General features: G+C 32.4%; 1 protein-coding gene across 2 annotated transcripts; it reads right to left on the bottom strand.

The window, feature by feature from the left end:
• Positions 1 to 1,105: 1,105 nt before the first annotated feature.
• On the bottom strand, positions 1,106 to 22,662 carry LOC133174186 (BMP-binding endothelial regulator protein-like). 2 transcript variants are annotated; one of them, XM_061309253.1, is made up of 15 exons: positions 22,576 to 22,662; positions 22,382 to 22,468; positions 20,448 to 21,287; positions 16,521 to 16,606; positions 8,727 to 8,918; positions 6,494 to 6,584; positions 6,296 to 6,378; positions 5,977 to 6,076; positions 5,614 to 5,723; positions 3,555 to 3,692; positions 3,267 to 3,371; positions 3,026 to 3,077; positions 2,134 to 2,803; positions 1,755 to 1,885; positions 1,106 to 1,393 (listed from the first exon to the last, which is right to left on the bottom strand). In XM_061309253.1, the coding sequence occupies exons 3-15, from the start codon at positions 20,548 to 20,550 to the stop codon at positions 1,212 to 1,214; spliced, it is 2,043 nt and encodes a 680-aa protein (XP_061165237.1). In that variant the 5' UTR covers positions 20,551 to 21,287; positions 22,382 to 22,468; positions 22,576 to 22,662; the 3' UTR covers positions 1,106 to 1,211. The 2 variants fall into 2 exon arrangements, with proteins under 2 accessions (XP_061165237.1, XP_061165238.1); XM_061309254.1 differs by lacking the exons at positions 22,382 to 22,468; positions 22,576 to 22,662 and adding an exon at positions 21,573 to 21,914.
• Between the last annotated feature and the right edge of the window lie 277 nt (positions 22,663 to 22,939).

Here is a 22,939-nt window from a genome sequence, read left to right as displayed (position 1 = left end):
TGTAGCATTCGTCTAAAGTATTACAGAAGTTAATGTTTTTTGAATATTTATAAGGGCTTGGCAGAAAACACATACAAGTATAGGATTTTTAATTCATTCTCTTTAGTCTTGAAAATCAATCTAACTGAGTATGAATAAGTTCATAATTAAGGAAGAACAATCACCCGATCACCAAAGTGGGTTTATGTCTGTAATTGTAGCATTGCTGTAACAGTAGGTAGAGGTGAAAATGAAATAAAGCAAATCTAGGAAACCATGCAGGGCAAAGTTTCTAGACAAACGATTGTTAAACATCTAATTGAGGGTTACCTCTCTTATATCACAGGACCTCACCTTTTAAAAGGTTGACGCAATCAGGAGTGAGGACGAACGGCATATTAGACAAAAGACAGACTTTACAGAAAGATGTAATCATAGCTTGACAGAAATTTGTCAAAGGCAGGAATGTCTAAGAATGAGGCTGTAATGAAGAGAGGCAAATATTTTACTCGTACTAAATAAGTGAGCATGTTTCAAGTTTTTGTTCACTGTACTTTGGCACACAGCATGTTTATAAAAATAAGTTATTATCGACGAGGACGATATTAATCACCGTTAAGGTAATTATGTTATCAATTACATTTGACAGCGATGTGTGCAAAAAATGTTTAATTCTTTTTTTCAGCCCTAAGAAATAATTTGATTACCTCTAAACATTGATAGATTATCGACATTTACTCGGATCATGAGATATTTCATTTAAACCATATAATACCTAATCAAATGTTAAATGCAATAGCCATATATATCGTTTGATAGATACATGATAGGTTTAATGATTTTCATCAATTTGAAAATAAACTTTTTTTTTAAAGAAAATAAAGATTAAAATAAAATTCTTTGCCTCTCAGGCTTAATAACATGATCATTTTAATAATTAAAGTCATTCGGACTTATCAATAATATGCTTCTTTTTAAAATATATAATTATGCCATGTTAAAAAAGGACTGTTAATCTTTTAAAACTAAAAAAAAAGCAAATTCTTTCTGAAAGAGAAATGAGCCCCCAACGACTTTGGGACTATTTTTCAACTCCCCTTTTTTTCAGTTTATAAAAACACAAATCTCAAATACTCAATACATTTTTAATCTCTCAGAATGAAAACAAATTGCAATAAAAACATGCATACTGGCAAAATAAATAAAAGTTGATAACATAAGAAATGGACGGATTATGACACTCCAGGGCACATGTTTGGTGCTATACACTTCCCATTGTGGAGTACTCTCCTCCCCGGACATATACAGGCAGACTGGCATTTATCCCTGCAGTGACCAGTCCTCTTGGGCTCTTCACAAGTCTTTGAACAACGCTTGGTGCAGCTTTTGAAAATTGCACCTCTCGGACATCGATCTATAACAATAATCAAATTTTCTATTTTTAGGCTTCATGATAAACTATAAAACAAAAAGGTCATGTTTATCAATATAACCAAAGAAATACATCACAAATTTTATTATTATTGATACTTATATTTCATTCTTTCATTCATATTTCTTGGAAATTATATGGAAAATTTTATGGAAAAGCACTGTCACCATATATACCTTCAGATTTTAACATTGAAGATCACTTTTATGTACATGCCTATTCAAATTCAAAAATTTTACATAAAAGGCTTCTATTCCTCTGATGGTCCTGAATCAATGTTTTGAAAGCATATAATTTTTTCAAATAACAAGTTTATAGAAAAAACAATATTCTTTGTACTTACTTGGACATAATATGTGCTTCTCCCACCGGATGCTTACGCTTTCTCGTAGACACGCATGTGAGTATGCTTTGAAAGATTCACATGCGCAGATTTTGTCTTTAGGACAATCACACATATCCGAAATACATGAACTGCAAATAAAATATTTGTGCAATTAAGAAATCGTAAAAGAAGAGCAACGTATACTTCAGGCACCTGTTTCAAGAAACTAGCTTCCCATCAACGAACACTTAACGAAAATCTACTGAATGCTGCAAGCTCATTTGATCATCACATTAAACTTATGACCATATGCACATAATCATTATGGATTTTTTTTTTCAATTTCAATATTTATTCTTTCATTATATGTTACTAAAGCAATATTTACTATATTTACCTGTAATAAGTCCTAACATCTACCCGACGTCGACATTTATAGAACACACTTCCCAAAAGAAAACTACAAGCAGCCCTCGCTCTTTTTCGCCTTCTTTTATCCCCATCACATAGTGATGATTGTTCTGATTTTTCATGACTCAAAACACAAGCTGCCTTACTGCCTACCCGCCAAGTATTCCCGAATTCTTCACTGTCTAAATATAATTTACGGTCGCGACCCTGCAGGTCGTCAGCACCGAACCCGTTGTAATTACCACAAAGTCCAGCCATACGACGTTTATACTGACTTGACACAGTCAGTTCTACAAAACTTTCTCCATCCCACACGATTTGTAATCCAAACACAGCCTTGAATATTACCGAATTTCCATCTCTATGAATAGAAAAGTCTGGATTCTTATTTTTATAAGGAAGTTTGATTCTTTTTCTGTTCACTTTTACTCTTAGCTTTTGATGAAGCCCTATTTTAGTTTTCCCAATAAATATTGTTAACATCCGTGTCCATGTATACCATGGCGAGGACCGAGCGTCATTTCTGACAGTCACAGAAAACTTTTTGGTCACTTCGTCCTCAGCTAATAAATATTTACACGCTCCCTGAAAATTATAGATCCTCCCGTCAAATGTCCTATAATGAGGATCCCCAAACACTGTACAGATTCCACTGGCTGAAAAACATTTGTAAAAAACAAACATTTCATGTTTGTCATATCTATATATTTACCTCATAATATCAAGTTCTACCTTCAAATTGCTTTATTATTTAATTTCGTTATTATGTGCCTTACAGAAAAGTTTGAAATCTAAACTTTACATATCATAACACCATTTTGTTTAAACGCTAATATCTAAATATGTCATAGTGTTTGTTAAAACAAAAGTATAAATACCTTCTACACATCTGGGGCAACATTCACCATCCACATATTTTAATTTATAACCCTGCAAAAATACCATTAACTAATAATAACAAAGTATTTATAGAATATGTGGATGATCTTTACTTTAAAAGTATTCAATACAATGTTTCTCGATTTTAAAATTGCATTACTGAAAATGCTATATTATATGTTCTTTAAGACGAAAAAGAAAGACATAAAAATGAGTATTTTTCAGAGAACTCTGACTGACCGGTGGACACCAGCTGGAGGTCTTACACTGCTGGACACGACATCGAGTTGTGCCGTCATCACAGGAACATTTAGTACAGATATTGGGCTGCCAAACCTCAGAATCCTATAAAATAAATCAAACATTTAGTTAAAACTCGCTGAATTTGCTCCATTAAAGGATTCTACATGGTTCTTCATATTAAACAATACATAAATTAAGTTTGACAAAACATGTTGAGTTTAATAAATAGATATAAAAGAAATCTTGAAATCAAGATGGTTGTACATTCAAGGTGGCTGTATCTACCTGGTAAGTGACACCCTCATAGTCACAAAAATCTTTTTGGGGACAGACTTTACAGCAGGAATCCTCACGCTTGACGGTCATATTGACGTCACATGTGATTGGTGGACAGATCTCTCTATCACAGATAATGGTCCCCATCTAAAACAGGAAGAAATTCGTGACAAATTTGTGACAACATTCCTTTTTCTTTTTCGTAAAATACTAATTTTGTGTTTCTTCACATACACAGTATTTTCAAGCTAAATCAGATGCTTATCAATTTAAGATAAAGCGTCGGATAGATACAACAAAGAAGAAAACTGTAGAAATTTATCTCCATTTTTCTCTCTGTCCATAATATTTGCTTCCCAGAAAGGCTTTTAATTAAATTTTGAAAATCTAAGATTTAATTAACTGCTGTTTATATAGGAGAGCAGATTTTAATAAGATTTCTCAAATTTCCGACCCTCCTTAGCAAAGGTATGAGACGTTATTAATTGGAAATCAGTAATACATTTAGTTGAACTTTATTTCAAACTAATTTACATGTAGGTATGTGTACACTAATGTTCGTAGCTGAGTTGACTTTCATGGAATTTTGACCATTTGGCCTTTTTTCAACAAAGTGTATTTTCTATATTAATGTTGGAACAATTTCTAAAAAGGTAAGCTATTGAAAAATAAGTTGAAGATACGAAATATCAAGAATCTTGTTTAAAAAGTCAACACTTCTGCTAATTCTATGGTCGATACAATGACTGTCGGCAAATACAGTCTATCGTTAAGTCAAATGTTGACTGACGTTTTTTATACAAATTGATAGACCATTATTTTCACAGTGAATTGTCAACGGATTTTTCCATTTACCCCATCATGAAAAGGAACACTGCGGGTGTGACCGGTCGACAGGGGATACTTTGTCCTCCGGCATGGCACCTGATCCCGCCTTTGATAATTTTTAGAGGTACGCATTTGCTCTGCTCCCAATTTGTATTATTCTAATGGACTTTTGAGCTTGATTACTGTTCGTTTTCTTCATAATTCATTTGTTGAAATAACATTGAGATAATGGATTTTGATTTAATATACATCAAAGGACTGCTGAACATCATTGAGTGTCGTGGGATTTTATCTTTTTAATTAAATTCATGAATCTCTTATTAACAGAAATTTATGAAAATTTTGTTTCTCCAAATGTTTTTAAAATTTCTAATTACCGCAGTATTTTAAGAGTTTTGCAAAATATTATACATACTTCTAATTTTAGTTTCACAATTTTAGTAGTCCACGCTCATTTTTAGAATTATTGATTTTTTTCTGAATAAAAATTCGACTAAGTAAGATTTTTAAAAATTTATCCTTCGGATTTTGTGAGTCACTATTGCTCACTGCTTGCCTACATATGTAGCAACTAAAGATTATAAATTTTAGGTTTTGACTCTTTTTGAAGGTGTAATGGCCCATAAATTAATGAAATTAAAGAAAATTCTATTTTTTGAAAGTTTTTAAGAATTTCACAAGCATAAATTACAAGTTGGTACATTATTATCATAGTAGTTCTGTTGTTTGTATTTTGTGGAATTCTCACTCATTTCAAACTGACCAGTGTACTGCATCTCGATAGATATATTGTTTCCTGGAATGCTATCTGCATTTATTGGATGCTTTCCATTAAATAATGAATACATATCAATGATGAAAAAAATCAAAACTACAATTCCTAAGATTCTATAATTGTTTCATCTTTTGTGACCATACAGTCATTATATTTTGAAGGAAGAAATGTTTTTATTAATGCTTATATCATTTCTTAGCCTTGCGATTCTGGGTGTGGTTAAGATTTGTTGAGGTCTCTAGTAATTTGTATTTCTGCACAATACACTCGAAATCTGTATCACATTTGGTAATATTCCAACAAATTAGAGATATGAGAGGTATTAAAATGTTTAAATTTAATTTATTCCTTGTTTTGTAGTTATGAATACCATATATGTGTAGTTTCTATAATAATATAATAATGTACTTCTTCATGACTGTGCTCAATGGATATGCATTTAAACCATTTAAGAAAATTTCTCACCAAACATGTGCACCGGGTACAATCTTCTGGTTTGAAGACATCATTTGTTTTGTAGATTTTCTTTTGAAAGAAACAAAATCCGGGTGGCAAATTAAATACTTTTCTCTGACCTACAAAACATAAATGCGTATGAAGGATTGAAAGATACTTGAAAACATTAACCTCAATAAAATAAAACTCTGAAAAACCTTAACATTTATACATAAAATCTGAAAAACCTTAACATACATACATAAAATTCTGAAAAACCGTAACATTTAAAGGATACCTCTCTTTACAATTCAATAAAATATAACATACATAAGGTCGTGTACTGAACAATCAGAATTTTGTTTGGGACAGAATTGAGTACAATGTATATACCTTCACAAGAAGGGCAACATTCATTTTCCTTATGTACAATGGCCGATTCTGGGCAATTCAGCAAAGGACAAACTTCCTTCGTACAGGACATGTTACCATTCTTTGGAAAATAAAAAAAAATGACAAATTAAACAATTATTCATATAACAAATAGACAAAGGCAGTAGCAAATGAAACATGATGAACTATTACTACAGTAGATTTTATCATACGACGATGTACTTTGCAAGGTTGGAAAAGATAATTTATTCCAAGCAAAAAGTATAATTGCATAAAGTGACACATATCAACATTATTCCAGTCTTCTACTTCAATATACCTGACATGTACATTTTGTGCAGACGTCGGTGCTGAGGGTAAACTCTTCACCATTCTGATACGTTCTACCATTATCTAGGCAACCTACAAAACGCAAAATGATTGGCTCAGAAATAAACAATGTCTGTTATTTAATTCGTTATTCTGGTGATCAGGAAGAGTTTAATTAAGGTATCTGTCTTAATTAGTTGTGTTGTACCTTGGCAAACAGGGCAGCACTTTCCCGGTACAGGAATAGGGTCCTTGCAATGGGAGAAGCATTTGGTTGTGGCCCTTGTTATGACCCCTGCCTGTTATGGAACAAAGACTTAATCATGACTTATAATAATTATAATTATTTCTATACTTCCTCCTTCAAAACTTTTATATTCTTATCAACTACATATAAGAATACAAAAGGACACCAGGTATGTGTTGAATAAGACTGTTTATTTCAGAATGATATACATGTATTTCAAGCTAGTCAAGCTAGTTGACATTAAAATTTTAAGAAGGAAACACCGGTTGAAACCAAATAAAATTACATGTATTGGCAAAATGTAATACTGTAAACTTACAGATATATTTAAAAGTTTCAATAATATCGTATTTAAACAATTCCAGTCACGCCAAGAAATACTATGGATCAAAAATTATTATATCCCCAAAATAATACATTTGTCTGCAAAAGGGCATGAATAGAAAATTAATTGTAAGTAGCAAAATGTGAACGTTAAGTATGACTTATGATTCTTTTCCATCTCCGAAGAACATATTACTTATATTCATTATCTAAATATAAACATAACAATCGATTACATCATAAATCAAGAAACCCACGCTTCATCAATATAAGAATGTCACAATTATGTAAAGAATGAAATTTATGATTGAAGTATGGAATTCTTAAAAAGTTTGGACGATATCAGAGGTTAGCACATGTTGACTTTGAACATTTTTAGAGCACTCTTTATGAATACGTATTATTATAATTTTCCTTTTTTAAACCATTTTTTTAAATCTTTATTAAAATTTTAAGAACATCATCAAAGTACATGTAAAGACAAACTGTCTTATTAATAAACGTTTGGTATTTACGTATTATTTGAAGCAAATGTAAAGAAGATAATGATCCCTATTCTGGGGAGATGGCGAAGATGAAACGTTTTATCTACTTATATATGTGTCCTCCTGCCCTTCACGCCTATTCAATAACTATTTAGAATAAATTTTTGATATATTTGAATGAGACTTGGTACACTAAAAATGAAAGAATTGCAGATCAAGTTCCTGTTGTCAGAGTTTTGAGTCTTTTTCACACAGCAGCAATTGTTTGTCTGTTTGCTTTTGCTTTTTGTTTTGTTTTTTTGCTTTTGGCTATATGAACGTTTAATTTATTAATATTTGACAAACTACTGTGTATATCAATGTTGCAGAAAAAGTTTGAGTATAACGGATTTCTCCGTTTACCCGATCATGACCAAAAGCACGAGGGCTGTGACCGGTCGACAGGGGATGCTTACTCTCTCATGGCACTTGATCCCACTCTGATATTTTTAGACGTCTGGGTTTGCTCTGCTCACAATTTGTTTTGTTTCAATGGATTTTTGAGTTAGATTATTGTTCCTTATCTTCATTAAATGAGGAATTGTCCATTCATGTAAGATAGGAAGAGTTTATTGGGGATCTGAATTTACTGGCAATCTGCCAATTTATGTTAAGATGGAGACTTTACTAGGGATCTGAATTTATTGGGGTTGTGGCCATTTATGTTAGAACTATGGCGAGTTTACTTGGGAGCTGCCAATTCATGTTCGAGTTATGGAGTGTACTGAGGATCTGATCATTAATGTTAGAGTTATGGGTCTTTCTTGCTTGAGAATTCACAACAGTTGCATTAAATATAAAATACAGAGTTGTGGGTGAAGTTTGTCTTTAAGGAATTAAAACCTTTTTTGTATGATTTTCATATTTTTATTGTCTTAATTAGGATTTAATTCATGAAGAGTCAAGTATTATTTGCAGGTCAACTTGACCGTCAAGTATTTTGAAAAATTCAAACCTTAATAAGAGAAATATAACGTTTTTTTCTGGTAGATTTCTCATTTCATCAAATAAATTTTGTATAATGACTATTTCTATATATTACTGAATCTTTTGAAAAAAATTATTCTGTCAGAAAGGTAAATGGCCTTTGAATACTGCAGATGGAGAAAAAAAATCTTTCTTCTTTTAATGTTCCAGGTTTAAACTTGGAGTATTCGAATAAGATTTTGCATACTGTTGTGCCCAGCAATTTTTTTTTTTACATTAGATTCTATAAAGACAAGGCAGAAAAGCAAAGGAAACCATTTTAACATTAATAGATATAAACAAATCATTAAATTCTGAACATAACGCTTTGCATTTCCTTCAGATTACAAGAAAATTTGGAACCCTTTTGATGTACTTACCCTACAGGAGAGTTTGACACAGGGGTTGTCTGGACTGCTCCACCGCTCGCCACTGGTGTACTCAGTACCCTGGTAAGTACAACCTTTACACATCTCACAACACTTTTGTTTCTCTTGTAAGTTTTCATACAATATCATATGGCAGCCTTCAAGATTAGGACATCGAGTCCGCCGACATGTGACTTCTTTATTCTAAAAGAAATTCAAAAAAAAAGGTAAGAATGATTCATTTCAAAGTGTTTTATTACATGTATTTAGTGGATAAAAGCTCAATGTTCTTCAAAAATTTACCTTTAATGAATATTTATTACCGTAAGTCAAACGTAATACATGTGTATTTATACTAATATAAACAAACAACAAAAACGTTTATCTTATGTTTTAAAAAATGTATTAAATACAGACTTGTTGAAATTACACAGAGGTCAAATGAATTTGTCTGGTTTCTAGATCTTTAAATATTCTTATTTTATGACGCGAATGTAGCATGTTAAAATATATATTGTGAAGTTTCTTGTGACGTCACGAGAGAGAACTGACCGGAGTGGACAGAAAAACAACCTATCAAAATGTGGATGACTGGGAAACAAATTGAGTTTGGCGGTCATAAAACTGAAGGGCTCGATTAAGTTCTGCTGCTATGATAAATAAATCAACCTTTCTTACGCGTGTAGGAAAGACATATGGAGCTCTAGATCAAAGGCTTTGGAACCGTGATATAGATAAGTAGTCTGACTTTAAATTTATTATACAATAAAATTCCAAAAGTAAAAATTTATAAATATATTTTCATAGATATGAACACTTCTTTATCATGATGTCGTCCACTATAGGTTCGCAGCAAAAGATATCTGTCTCTTATGTCATAACGTAGTTAGTGTGTTTGTTTCAATAGATTAGGACTCGACATAATTTTATCTGTGGCTTATCTGAGCCGGATAATGTTTAAGTCAATTTGTAGAAAACAAACACTTGTTGTACATCAAACAGCTTAGTGATTTGACTGATAAAGACAGTCACAACAGTACTGTTAACATTTAACAGTGTATCGGGTCCCTATTCACTAAGAGTTGATTAGACTGAAATAGCCCAAACTCATTCACAACGATGGTTTCATAAAAGATCAAACTTCATATACTGAACCACTTAGAATAGTTATGCTAATTGCGTTTCAAGAAAAATATATGTATGGTAATTGAAGGAAATACTTAAAGTCTAGTTTAAATTATTATTAAGAATCGTTCAAAAGTAACCCTTTTCTGTCCATATAAATATTTGCTTAGACTAATCATAAGATGCCTGTTAAATGCATTTACGAGATATAATACATATACATATATGTATGTTGGACGCTAAGAATGTTTACATAGCGCGCGGGTAGTTAAATAGACACATTAAACCACCCTGATCTTAAATAAAACTTAAAAGAGATGAGTTGACTCTGGCTGTAGAGCTTCTCAAATTTACATTCAGCCCGAAACCATTGATATAAATGAAGTATAAATATCCAATGTAAACAAAATCATTTTCAACAACCACCACTGGAATGAAAATCATTTAGTAATCATAAATGTTCGGTTTGTTTTGTTCGCAAGTTTTTCGATTATGGAATAAAGCGCTCCATTGATGTAGTTGCTACTGCAGGCTTCGTGATTCTACGATATTTTGTGTCAACAAAATGCAATTCGAACACCAATATTGTTAACATCGAAGAATTCATCGGAAAGATGAATGCGTAACGTGGTATTGAAGTTAACAGACATACTCGGCACTGAGACGAGCGAGGAATTTCTACTTGCAGACATTTTGCTTTTGCCAGTTTGATGCTAATGTCACATTGGTCAATATAAAGCTATAGAGAATCATATTGTGTGGTCTTTTGAGTAGCGTGTGTGATCAGACAAAATATTACACATTCTACTCGTCTCCGATTTTTGTCATTTGAAAAAACCACTTGTTTGCTTTAGAGGGTGCTTTAAAATCACTTAAATCAAGTCAAGGGTCTTGTGTCTCGACGCTGTGCAATAAGCAATGGCTTGACTATTTTCTTTCCAGACTTACAGAACTTGAGTGAGTTTATTTTTAAAAAAAATATTTTTACTGGTTTAACGTACTATTATATCTTGTTGGGTGGATGTATCTGTTCCAAAATCTAGTGTTTTTGTCCAACTGAAGCAAATTTCCTACCGCGTGTATCACAGAGCTTACAGTGCTAGTTCATCAGATTCGGTATTCATTAAAAACAGTAATTGACATCCTGAAAAATCTTTTATTTGAACCATCTAAATGTGAATGCTCAGAAATATTTTTGTATTTTCCCCCCATATATTTAGCTGAAATGAATAATTTGGCCAACTTGAATTTTTTAAAGTGTGCTTCTTCAAAAGACCTTAATATTCAGCCTAGCGACTGATAAAAGAAATCTTGATATCCCATTTCTTTTGATTTGACTTCTGACATTCTTGAAAAATATTCAGAAAGACGCTTTTCATGAAAAAATCAAATGATGTTTCGTTAAAAGACATTTTTTTGATTGAACAGTTCATAATATACTTCCTAAGGTTGATGCGTGTATAATGTCGTCATTTTCTGGTATAAGAATGTTGATGCTACAGACCATTTGTGACAAACAGAAGAAAAGGTTAAAATTATGACAGAAAATCCAGATAAGCATAAATTTAGAATTGCTTCACAAAGTCATGTTGCTATATGTTTACTATTTAATTGTGGGGTAAAAATGCCCATCATCATTACCAGTGTTTATCTTTCATGGTTTTATTGAAATTGTTAAGACTCAATGCTGAGGTCGTAAGCGGTAAACCTATGTTAGATATCATGGTCCTTTTTGTGCGTGTTTAGTCAATTAACAGAGACAAATTTACTGCATCCTTTAACAGATATGGTAGTAAGCGATTGGTAAAGCAACATTTCTTCAAAATATTATCTTAATGACCTAATGACGACATTTTATGTCTCCGGATAAAAGTATACACCCAACTTTAATACATCTAACCGCCGGTACCTTCTAACACCCGCCTTAACATTAGCGAGACTTCTTTGTCCTTCAGTTGCTACATTGATAATTTAACAGTTGAATAAGCAATAATCCAATGATATCGGATGTTTTCAAAAAGAACTTTCATTCAATTTCATTTTCAGGTTGCAAAACCGATATTTTATAAGGTCCTCGACGCCCGCCTCTTTCATTACTCCTTCTGGTTTTCTCAATAAATCTTCATTACATTGCAAAGCTACGTCGGACCGTGATAAATCCCTGATCAAGAAGGCTGTGTGTAGTATGTCAAAACGTTTATCTCTTTTCACTGAAATGATTATATAACTATTTAAAGGTATTTTAATGAGATAAAGGTTCATCGTAGACTAGTGGTCGACGTTTTATACACTTACAAAAGTCTGGCCCAGACATCACATGCTTGGATCTCCCAACCGCTTATATTCTGTAGGCGAAACAATCGACTTTCAATGTTAAAACGTGTAATATGGGAAAAGTAACTACTTATAAATATAAGCAGGAAATCTGCTTCTTTTTTTCAAAGCATTTTAATCAATAATTTACTTGACGTCCTGTGAATTTAGCTAAAAAATAGGTTTCAATGGAAAAGGGACACCCTGTTTGATTTTGTGAAGTTAATCTCATTTATCCTATTTTGTATGTCTACCTCAGATAAAGTAACTTTAGAGATGTATACTATTTTATTTTTTATTGGGAAATAACCTCTTAAACACCTGTACAAGTGCGGGGTCAAAGTAGTGACTTTTTAAGCAATAACATTATCTACTCTTAATCAGGTCGCTTTATTCTTCCCGAATAAAAGTATTTTGTCTCCGATTAACCGACACGGCGGACAGCAAAATAAACATGGATGATAGCAAATTCAATTCGCACAAACTTTACAAGTATTGTGCAGATATGATAGATGTGTAACGTATTAAGACCTGCTGCTTTGCAATCTTTGTCAAGGGTAGCCACGTGAAGTCTATATTTATAGCAGTTCATTCATAATTTTTGCCAATCCCCCATACCTTTTAAGTAATCTTTGGTCGATGTCAATGAGAGTTTAGTATGTGACATCGGGTTTATTCAAAAAGCATCTGAAGACTACAGATGGGGGTAACCGGAAAAGAGAGATTATGTACCCCAAAAATGCAAGATTCATGTTTTATCTCCGTTATTAATACAAAGAGGTTAACATCAAAAAAAAAGACTCCTTCGTACCTGACTGCATTGCAAAGAGCAGTTGTCTTAAAAATATATTAACATTTCGTCACTACTGACAAACTGTTGGGGGAAAAAATAATGAACTTGAATTAATAAAATATACTACATCATTGTTTTTTTTTTTTTCAAATCAATTTAATACTTAATTTAGTTAGTATATTATTTTGTATCAATCAATTTCTGTACACCCTCACATGCACATATGCTCTCACCTTCTGTAGAACTTAAGCTCAAGCTAGAAAGATGTTGTAGCTGAGAAGCAAATACACCATTTTTGCTTCTTTTTTTATGAAACATGGTCTTTAAGAGGAACTGGACACTGAGATACGACATGACAGAGAGAAATGAATGGGAAGAGCCGAACTGTAAATCGTACTATAAAATATGGGTGTCGGTTCTAGAGTGTGGTCGTGGATGACTACAAGAAGTTGTCTAATATCAAAATAACCATTAAATAGAGAATGTTCAAATAATTTTTTTTGTTTTGTAGTTTTTAGTATGATCTTGCATTAACTATTTAGTATATGTTCCTTCCTACAGAAAATAAAACTTTAAATACCATAGGAGTATTTGATTTTTTAAAATCAGTATGTAGAGATTTCACTTAAGCTGCGATTTTTTTTTAATTTCTACAAATCAATTGTAGTTAAAATAATTATTACTGTTATTATTATTATTATAATTATTATTACTATTATTATTTTGCTGTTGTTGATTTTTGGGGGAAAATGCAGAAAACAATAAGATTATAGCAATGCATTCCTTTTTTACAAGTTTATTGAATTGCTCTCTATCATATAGGGTATGTTCTGTATTGACCTCAGATGTCTAGCACAACACAGGCCACAGTATTCTTGTGGTCCTTTAAAATTTAAGTTGCAGAAAGTTGTTAAAACAGTTGTTGAGGAAGTAACCACACATATACATTATTTTGCTACTCTACAGTCATGGTTTCAATGCTTTTAAAAATGAGAGAGAGAGGCAGGCCAAGAGAGAAATTTGTGGTAAGCAGATTTGGTATGAATCCTTATACAAATACAAGTCGTGATCTGGACAAAAGATGAAACTGAAAAGTCATGAAGAATTTTGACATATTTTAGTGCAACTAAGTTTAATTCAAGTTAAAATGGAGTCTTATTTTGCTGTACTTCCCCAGAAAGTATCATTACCGATAAAAGAAAAGGATACGGAATATCTAATTCTAATCTAATAGTATTTCATCTCTACGACTTGTAAAATACTTAATGGAATCATAGGGTTGATTATTTGAAGAAGGAAAAAAGTATGATTTTATACTCCGAATAATCAACATGTTTTGCTTGGACAGATGATATGAACAAACTATTTTATCAAAAATCATGAAAATAAAAACTAAATCTATGTATATATAGGTAAAATGAAAAAAGTCGCATAAAGTTTCATTTTACAACATATCTCAAGTTGACGTCCACACCTTGTATTTCATACAAGTATTCTTTGACAATCGCTTCTGATCTTTTTAATTAAAAACAAAATCTACAGTGCCTAGATATCGACAATCTGAAACACAATCCTCCTACAAGTTCATCTTTTTCTTCTCCTTACATGCAACTATAGTCACCTGTGGGTCAGGTCAGTACTGGTGATATGAATATAGTTTACAATAAGGAACTTAAATAACCCGTTTTGAGAGGACTAAAATCTAGGGAACGCCGATCTTTCAATTCGCGCGATAAATTTATAAAATATTACGAATTCTGTGAAAGACGTCAAATGGAAATGGTGAAAAAAAAAACTCCATGAACTTTAAGAAAATTTTTAAAACATATAAAAATTTTATCAAAATCAATAGCATCAAAACGTATTGCTTTTCAAAGTGTTATACAACCTTTCTCCACGATAAATTAACATCAATTACATTTTTTAAAATAAGAATGGAACTCGCAAATTTTCCTTCCTTGTCATTGGTCATCTCCATACTTACTTTATTAAAACCATTCTAATTCTACACACAACTACTCTGAAGTTGATGATTGAGTTTCTGTTAGACAATATCTAAGCAGTTTTTTTGGACCAGGTTTTCCAACAATCTTTTAGAATTCCGAAGGGGTCCAAACTATGTCCCATTTGGATATTTTACTAGAGAGACACATTTATGCCAAACTGCAGTGTAACATCCTTATGATAAACGTGCTGACTAACTTTCTTTCCTCGACCTGCCTTATTTATGTAGCAATATGCCATTATCGCCTGCATATGGGGTTTATGTCTCACAAATGATTCGATGCGCAAGAGCATATTCTTCAAACAAACAACTTCTAAAGACTACTGACTATTGGCAAACAGTTGATAATACAAGGGTATCTACAATCTCGTTTGAATTGAAGTCAACATTTCGCAAAATTCTATGGTCGATACAATGACTTTGTTTGCAAATACAATCTGTCATCAGGTCGAAAGTTGACTGACGTCTTTCATATAAATTGTTAGGCCATTATTTTCATACTGCATTAATTTACTACGGATTTCTACCCGATCATAACAAGGAACACACGGCGGGAGTGACACCGGTCGACGGGGATGTTTACTCCTCCACAGCACCTGATCCTACTTCTATTTTTAGAGGTCTGTGTTTGCTTTGTCACATTCTGTATTGGTTCAATGGATTTTTGAGCATGATTTCTATTCGTTATCTTCATATTTCATTCAAAATTTCTCAAAATGTCCTTAAAGTGAAAAAAGTGTAGATTTATAAGGGCCGTGGCAAAAAAGAAGAAATCAAAACATCATAGAAAGTCTACAATTTCTTAGTATTTTTAAAAATTTGATATATGCATTATTTACAAACAAAATAAGTCCAAAATATATATGACCCAGTGCACCCATTTTTGTTTGTTTCATGTTTCCTTAGGCATCACTTTTATAGGTCATAAATATAAACTGAATTGCCTAATCTTCACTTTGTTAGAGTCAATGTGAATATTTCCGAGAATTTTACAGTATATGTTCGCATATCAACAATGCAACTGTTATTTTTTCTTCCCTCTTTCTTTGATGGCAAAACTCATATGTAGGTAACATAGAAGGTGAAATAAAATATGGAGATAACGAACAGTATTCAAGCTCAAAGTCCACTGAAACAATACAAATCAGGAGTAGAGCAAAGACGGACCTCCAAAAACATCCGAGGTGGGATCAGGTGCCATGGTGGAGTGAGCATCCACGTCATTACAGATTACTAGTTCAGTAAGTTGATATGCTTTATAAAAGTAGATAGAAGTTTCTCTCTCTCTCTCTTTAATGAAAAGGACGGGGGAAAAATTAAAATTATTGAGGGTTTTCTTTTTTTTAGCTTATAGTCACTATGATGCATCAGGAATGACTCTTGGGTATTACGTTTGTCATACATTTTGAGTTTTAATTATTGCGATATCATGTGAATGTATCAAATGGGTTTTGAGATTAAAAGTCTCTAAAAAATCCCTTCTTTTGGTGGTAAAGCTGTTAGAACCAGAGTAAATACATTATGCAATGCCTTTGTTTTCTTTTATTATTTTTTTTAATCTTTCCCTTACCTTACAGAAACAGGATATACAAGGATTGTCTGTAATATTTGGGATGAAAATTTCTTCACCTTCTTTTTCACAGCGCCTTATGCTTCCTATAGAATACAGAAAAATAATTTAATGTAAAAAATATATATAATAAGAAAGTAATGACACAATCTATAATGGATTTCTATTAAGTTGTGATAATTACGTGTTGTCGCCAAGGGATAAATGAAACATTTTAACTAAAATCACTTTATCGAATTAAAAGCCGGAATGTAGCAAACTTCAAACGTCCATTTAAGATCATAAGCTATGGTACAGGATCACAGAACACGCCTGCTGTGTTGTAATTTGGAATCTTCTTTTTGCCATGAAACCACCCCCGGAAATTCAGTTATTCATGAAGCGGGTCTTCATAGGCCTCATTGGGTACATTTAGAGGTAGGCGACACATATTTGTATGGGGAGATTTATAAATCCTAATAGAGATGCGATGATCTGAGTGAAAATTCATAAATCAGTTACAGAGCAGACGATAGTGTCATGAATAGATCAACAGTAAAAACTTCCCGCCTAAAACATACAGTTTCCGGTCGCCAGAGAAGGCTTGATTCTAATTCAGTGACAGAAGATTTTACATTATCAAATCATCGATTAGAACAACATTGAATCATTTTCTCAATATTTATACAAGCAATCTACACAAACGAGTGCTTCTGCAGCAGACGTTAAAATGGGCAAGGATATTTGTTACTGAGGAAATAGACATTTTTGCCAATTATAAATGAAAAATTCCTCAGTTAACCGTCTCCCGCTTTATTGATAATAGAGGAACAGTAGTCGTCTGCAACTAGCAATTTGAAAGTTTTATTCCATGTTTGTCTGCCGGCCATAAATTAGATTCGTTTTGTAATGTGAAATTCGCTCGGCAGGCAATTTTCCTTACGACGGCTTGTTACAGTATTTTATTCACAATAAGATTTCACTTCTAGGGAAAAATACAACCATTCACATTAATACTGTGTACCCAAAACATTAATTTTTATTTGTAACTGGGGGTCTGAAAACGATTTTAAAAAGTCTTTTACCTAGAAACAGATTTTCTCTGCTAGTCTAAGAAACAGATCGGCATTAAATGAGTTTGTCTGGTTGATTTATTCTGTTAATTTACAGCTATCATGGATTGAATTATCCCTTTTACTTGCGCCAGTCTGGTTACCGTGTGTGGTCATATTTCACCGACTCAAACACGCTCTTAAACACATTTTTCTTTCAAATATAAACCCATACTGCATTTTTTTAATAATGTTAATAACATATAATTTTAGAACCTATAACGAGGTATCTTTGCAAGTGAATTAGTATAATGAATTAAAATTTCCGTATTTGAAGTCCAGTGCGTTATTCCAACTAGGTACGAACTAATTAAAAAAAACTGCTTTTCAATATGTTAATGAAGATTAAATATATATTTTGTTCACTGACTTAGTTGTCTCACAATGGATTATAATTAACCCGGGCTATCTCGTTCTATATCCAGAAGAGGGGGTTTTAGTCCGAATAATTTACATAATGAGATACGCCGAATATCATAGGGCACCTCTTTTTGAAAGAAAATGTAATATATTGAAATATACGGGAAAGAATACGTGCAATCAATTTCTTGGCCAACCTATTCCCAGTTGGTTAACATTTAGCACATCGCTTTCCAGTTGTTTTGTAAAGATTTTAAAAGCTTTGATGATTCAGTAAGTATATTATTGTCTTGTTTAGAATTACATCGAAATCCTTTAAATTTCGCAAAATAAAAAAAAGGAAAGAAAAAAGGATTTAATGGGGGTCGGTTTCCTCATCAGAAAAGGAAATAAGAGATCTTTCGGGATCATCTAAATGTTTTACATGGTAAAATATAGTACTTCCCTCCACCGATACATAGTCTAACACAGACTGATGTCTCCAGAAAGCAAGGTGTTTATTGTTAATGGTAACGAATCGGGGATGATGGAAAGGCTTATTCACGTACAAAAAGGACTATTGAACTTAGAGGAATTATTCAATATGCGTCATCATTATTTTTATTTGAAATCGTATATTACAAATTAGAATTATAAATATCCATGTCCGAAGTTGGCCAAATTACGTTAATTTTAAGGGAAAATGATTCAAATATCAAATGTGGCAAGTGAATATTGTTTGTTATCATTTTCTCGTAACCTGGAATCAATTTGATCTTAATTTTATTTTCAGCGAGATAAAAACATCTTTAAAAAAAAAAAACTCATAGGGGGCTAAAGAATTTTAAGGCTAACGAATACAGCATTTATAATTAATCATCAGTCAGCATTAAAAACGCTTAAACTGGAAAATATGATCTTAACACCTGCGGAGCAGCTCTTGTCATAAGAAGTAAAATTTATGGCTTTCGGTTAACTTTTTTGCATATACATATCTCTTTTTCTCTCTTTAATATCAAATATCACAAATGTCACATTAAAAAAAAGCTCTTTGAAATTATGGAGGCGAATTATCATAGTCTTATTATCATCTAACGGTCTGCGATATGAGTGAATATTTCTGTCTTAGACTTTAGTCAAGGATATCATATACAATTTTATTAATATTTGGTTTTATTGAGGTTGATCAGCGTGGTAGGTATAAACGGCAAAAAACACGTGTTAAAGTTCTTTGAAAAGAATAACATGACTGTGAAAAAGTGAATTAAGTGCAAGTTTTATTCATCAAACTCTGGAAATTATGGCAGATAATTTATGTCTGTTCAGAAAGGTTTGAGGAGAAATTCAATTCATATCCAGTGCCCTTGACGCGGAGATAAGAAAAAGAATAGGTTTTCACAATATCTGATTCTACTCAGCACTGATTTTCGTCAATGGTTCTCAATAAAATCGCCATAACAGTGTTGCAAAATTTTAAACGCTGAAAATTTCATTCATATTTAATGTAGGTAATTTTTCATTCTTATTTTTAAATATAAACTAACTGTTCACTTCTTTGCGCTTTGAAAGTCATTATGTAAAATTTATTATAGAAAAAAATATCACAGAATGCAAAGGAGGTTTTTTTTTTACCAGAATGTTTATTATACGACAGGGCATGAAAAAAATAGTCTAACTTTAGAAACCTTCAGCATTTATTATTTTCAAGCGCAAACACTTGTAAGTATACATAATCCTTAATCTATAAATTATATGTTGAAATGTTATTTATAACTCAAATTGCTATTTTTACACTAAATTAAAAGATAAACGATTAAATATGATTCTTGATATCTCTAAATTGTATTAGAGAAATTAAAGATGTAAATAGTAAAGAAGAAAATCGACACCTGTCGTTAAATATTTAGCACATTAATTAAACATTTTTATCAAACAATATACCACTACTACTAGAGACTGATTCATATTCAATACGGTGTGCCAAAAGGCGGATTTTGGATGAAAAATAAACATGATTTATAACTGAAAATCATAATGCCTGCTTAACAAGTTCAAGGTAGATCAAATATATTACCATAAATATGATATTTAAAAGGCCAAGCGGGGGTGTAGTAAATGCCAAAGTTAAAAACGAATTTACAGCGAAACAAAACGCAATGTCGTCGACATTATAACCTTGGCTTATCTTAAAACCAAAGCAAATGCAATCATACTTTATGCATTTTTGCACTTATTAATATCGATTTAAAACCATAATAATAGATATATGTGTCAGTTTATCTGATAAATCTTTTCAGCCTTAGTTATTGACACGGTAACACGTATTATCACATAACCGCACCGTTTAATTCCATATCTTGTCATCTTAATTAAAGGATCAATAAAATAGCATTCCAGGTCACGAGGACGTAGATCGATTCCTGTATACCAGACAGGAATACTAGTAGATTTTAATCAAATTTAATTACTCAAGTATTTTCAAAGTTTATAGTCTTACCTATTAACTGGGTCTTAGAATGGCTTACAAAAACAAGGATGAAGAGTGTTCCAATGAAAATTTCACGGCATGCTGATGCGTCCAATTGCGTCAATCCTTTCATAGTATTGTTTCATCCCGCGTTTTCGCAAGGCACGCGTCGCCAATCAAAATATACTAACTTTAAGTTCCGATTTTTGAAATATTTTTTTCCTTCTTCAACAAGGACAAATTAGTTAAAAGTTCACAGACGTGGTCTTGTGAAATTTTCTCTCATTTGAATCTGTGAAGATAAAAATCCGAGACTCCTAGTTTCCCTTCCAATGAAAGTTATTAGAGCGTCTGGCCCGTAATTTAGTTTATAAGTTAACAAGATAAGTCTGAGGATGTGAATCAATTAGAAAGTTTCTGGAGAATGTCTTTCAAGAAAATAAATTCATAAAAATTGAATATATGATAAATAGGACTAGATAAAACCAAATATATCGTCAAGTTTCCTCCGATTCTGGGTCTTTGTTGTTTCTCCAAGATAAATAAATTTCCTGAATGTTCACGCCTCCAAAAATTTGTCAGTGGGTGCTATGACTCTGGTCCGCATTAACAAACATGATAGTAATTAGTTTTCATTAATGTCCTGTCCTTATCTTGTACACCATAATTAAGTGGTCTACCAATAACCGCTACACGACATGGAGTTCTTGGTATATGTTAGAGCCGTTATGTAAGTCATTCGAAGATTTATATCCAATCCACGTTAAAGACAAGAAGGTAAAACATCCCAATCTAAATTACTCCTTCGTTTTTATGGACTTGCCCAGAGATATCCTTAGATCTGATCAAGAATCATGGCTGCAATCAAATCTGAAAACAGGAACACAAAACAGATATGAAACTCGATAGGGTCCATACACCACATAAATACTCAGCTAATAGTACACGGGATCAGATATACTTGTAGTGTAATTATGATGTTTAATTTGTCATTTTTTTTCTCTGATAATCTTTTTAAGAATCTGATAGGAATTATCGGCCTTAATTCGCAGAGAACATAACTTACTTGACAATTCCTATCTAGGAACGAATCTGAGATTATCATCTCAAATGATAATGTGTTCACATGTAAAATATTTTAATTAAGTATTTTACACAATGTGTGTCCCGCGCGAGAAGAGGGGCCGCCACTAATCCACCGTATTCTTTTTGCGTTCACGATTATTTTCTCATGTCGCCAAATCTTCGTCTTACGACACTTTCTCAGACAGCGAGTGTCGCGCACCCGAATGGGAAGAGATCTCTATCTAAGCTATTGTCGCAACAGCGATAAAATCATTAACCCCGGCAGGTACGAAAGAAATGTTTCACAATTTTCCATCGTAGAACATTAATTAGACATCAACAAGAGTTATGCAAAAATTTTATGACAACAAGATTGAAAAATACTTAAAAAGCAATTATTTTTCGATTGTAAAATTTACGATTTTCCTCCAGGTATGGACATACTAAAATAAATATTATTATGTTGGAGAATTTAAGCGATTTTTATGTTCGTTATGATTTCAGGACTGTATATATAAAATGAAAATTTTTTGCTTAAGTTTGATCGATTTACGACGCTATATATATTCCAGATTAAGATAAATAGACTAAAAAATAAATTAGTTTCTCTTTTTATTCCACAAAGTTGACACGCTAGGAATGTGTCGAATATCAGATATAGCAGGATAAATGAAATTTACTGGGGCCTTACACGATAAATAAATACAGTCACATTTGGCATAAAGTCACATTTGGCAGGTGAATGCGAAGAAATATGATAAATGCGCTCCAAAAGAAAAAATAAACGGAATTTCTTTTACAAGTTAAAATTAAAAATTTCTCGATCAAGTCGATGGTTAGAGGATGATATCTAATCCAGTGTCGTCATCTGATGAGTTATCGTCAGTATCATCACTTACCGTCTTCTCTGGGATTTAGCACCTCTTTATACAGGTTTTGGGATACATCCGGAATAATACCTCTGTTGATTCTTATGTATCTGACACCTATATATATGAAACGCCAATATTATACAACTGCAACATAAAAAATGTTAATCATATGCGTTTTATAGACGCTAAATCAAATGCTAATTCAAGAACGAAAGACATACTTAACAGAGAACATCCCTAGTTTTACAGGACCATTGTCTTTCTAACTTTGTAGTCTTTTAAGCTTTGGGTCTTCTTTCTTTTGACGGAACTGTCCATGTTAATAGAAGCACATCATTATTAGCCCTCATAAACAAACTAAGCCATGTTCATTTTACTGCCAGCTTAAGACACACAAACTCCCCGACTGTCAATTCAACCTACTTGACACAAAAGGGGCCTAGAGATTGGGCCATCATTTGTTAGTGGGAGGTCCCTAATGCCAGGAAGCCGACCTACCTGTGTAAAAGATTCTCGCCAGCAATTTATGTTTGTTTACATTACAGGTATTACACTTCAGAAATGCAAGTTTCTCTACACAGACCA

This window comes from Saccostrea echinata, unplaced genomic scaffold (genome assembly GCF_033153115.1).
Source record: "Saccostrea echinata isolate AGI-Se365-2 ecotype Australia unplaced genomic scaffold, CSIRO_AGI_Sech_v1 ptg000057l, whole genome shotgun sequence".
Taxonomy (NCBI): domain Eukaryota; kingdom Metazoa; phylum Mollusca; class Bivalvia; order Ostreida; family Ostreidae; genus Saccostrea; species Saccostrea echinata.
This window is presented reverse-complemented; position numbering and strand designations above follow the sequence as displayed.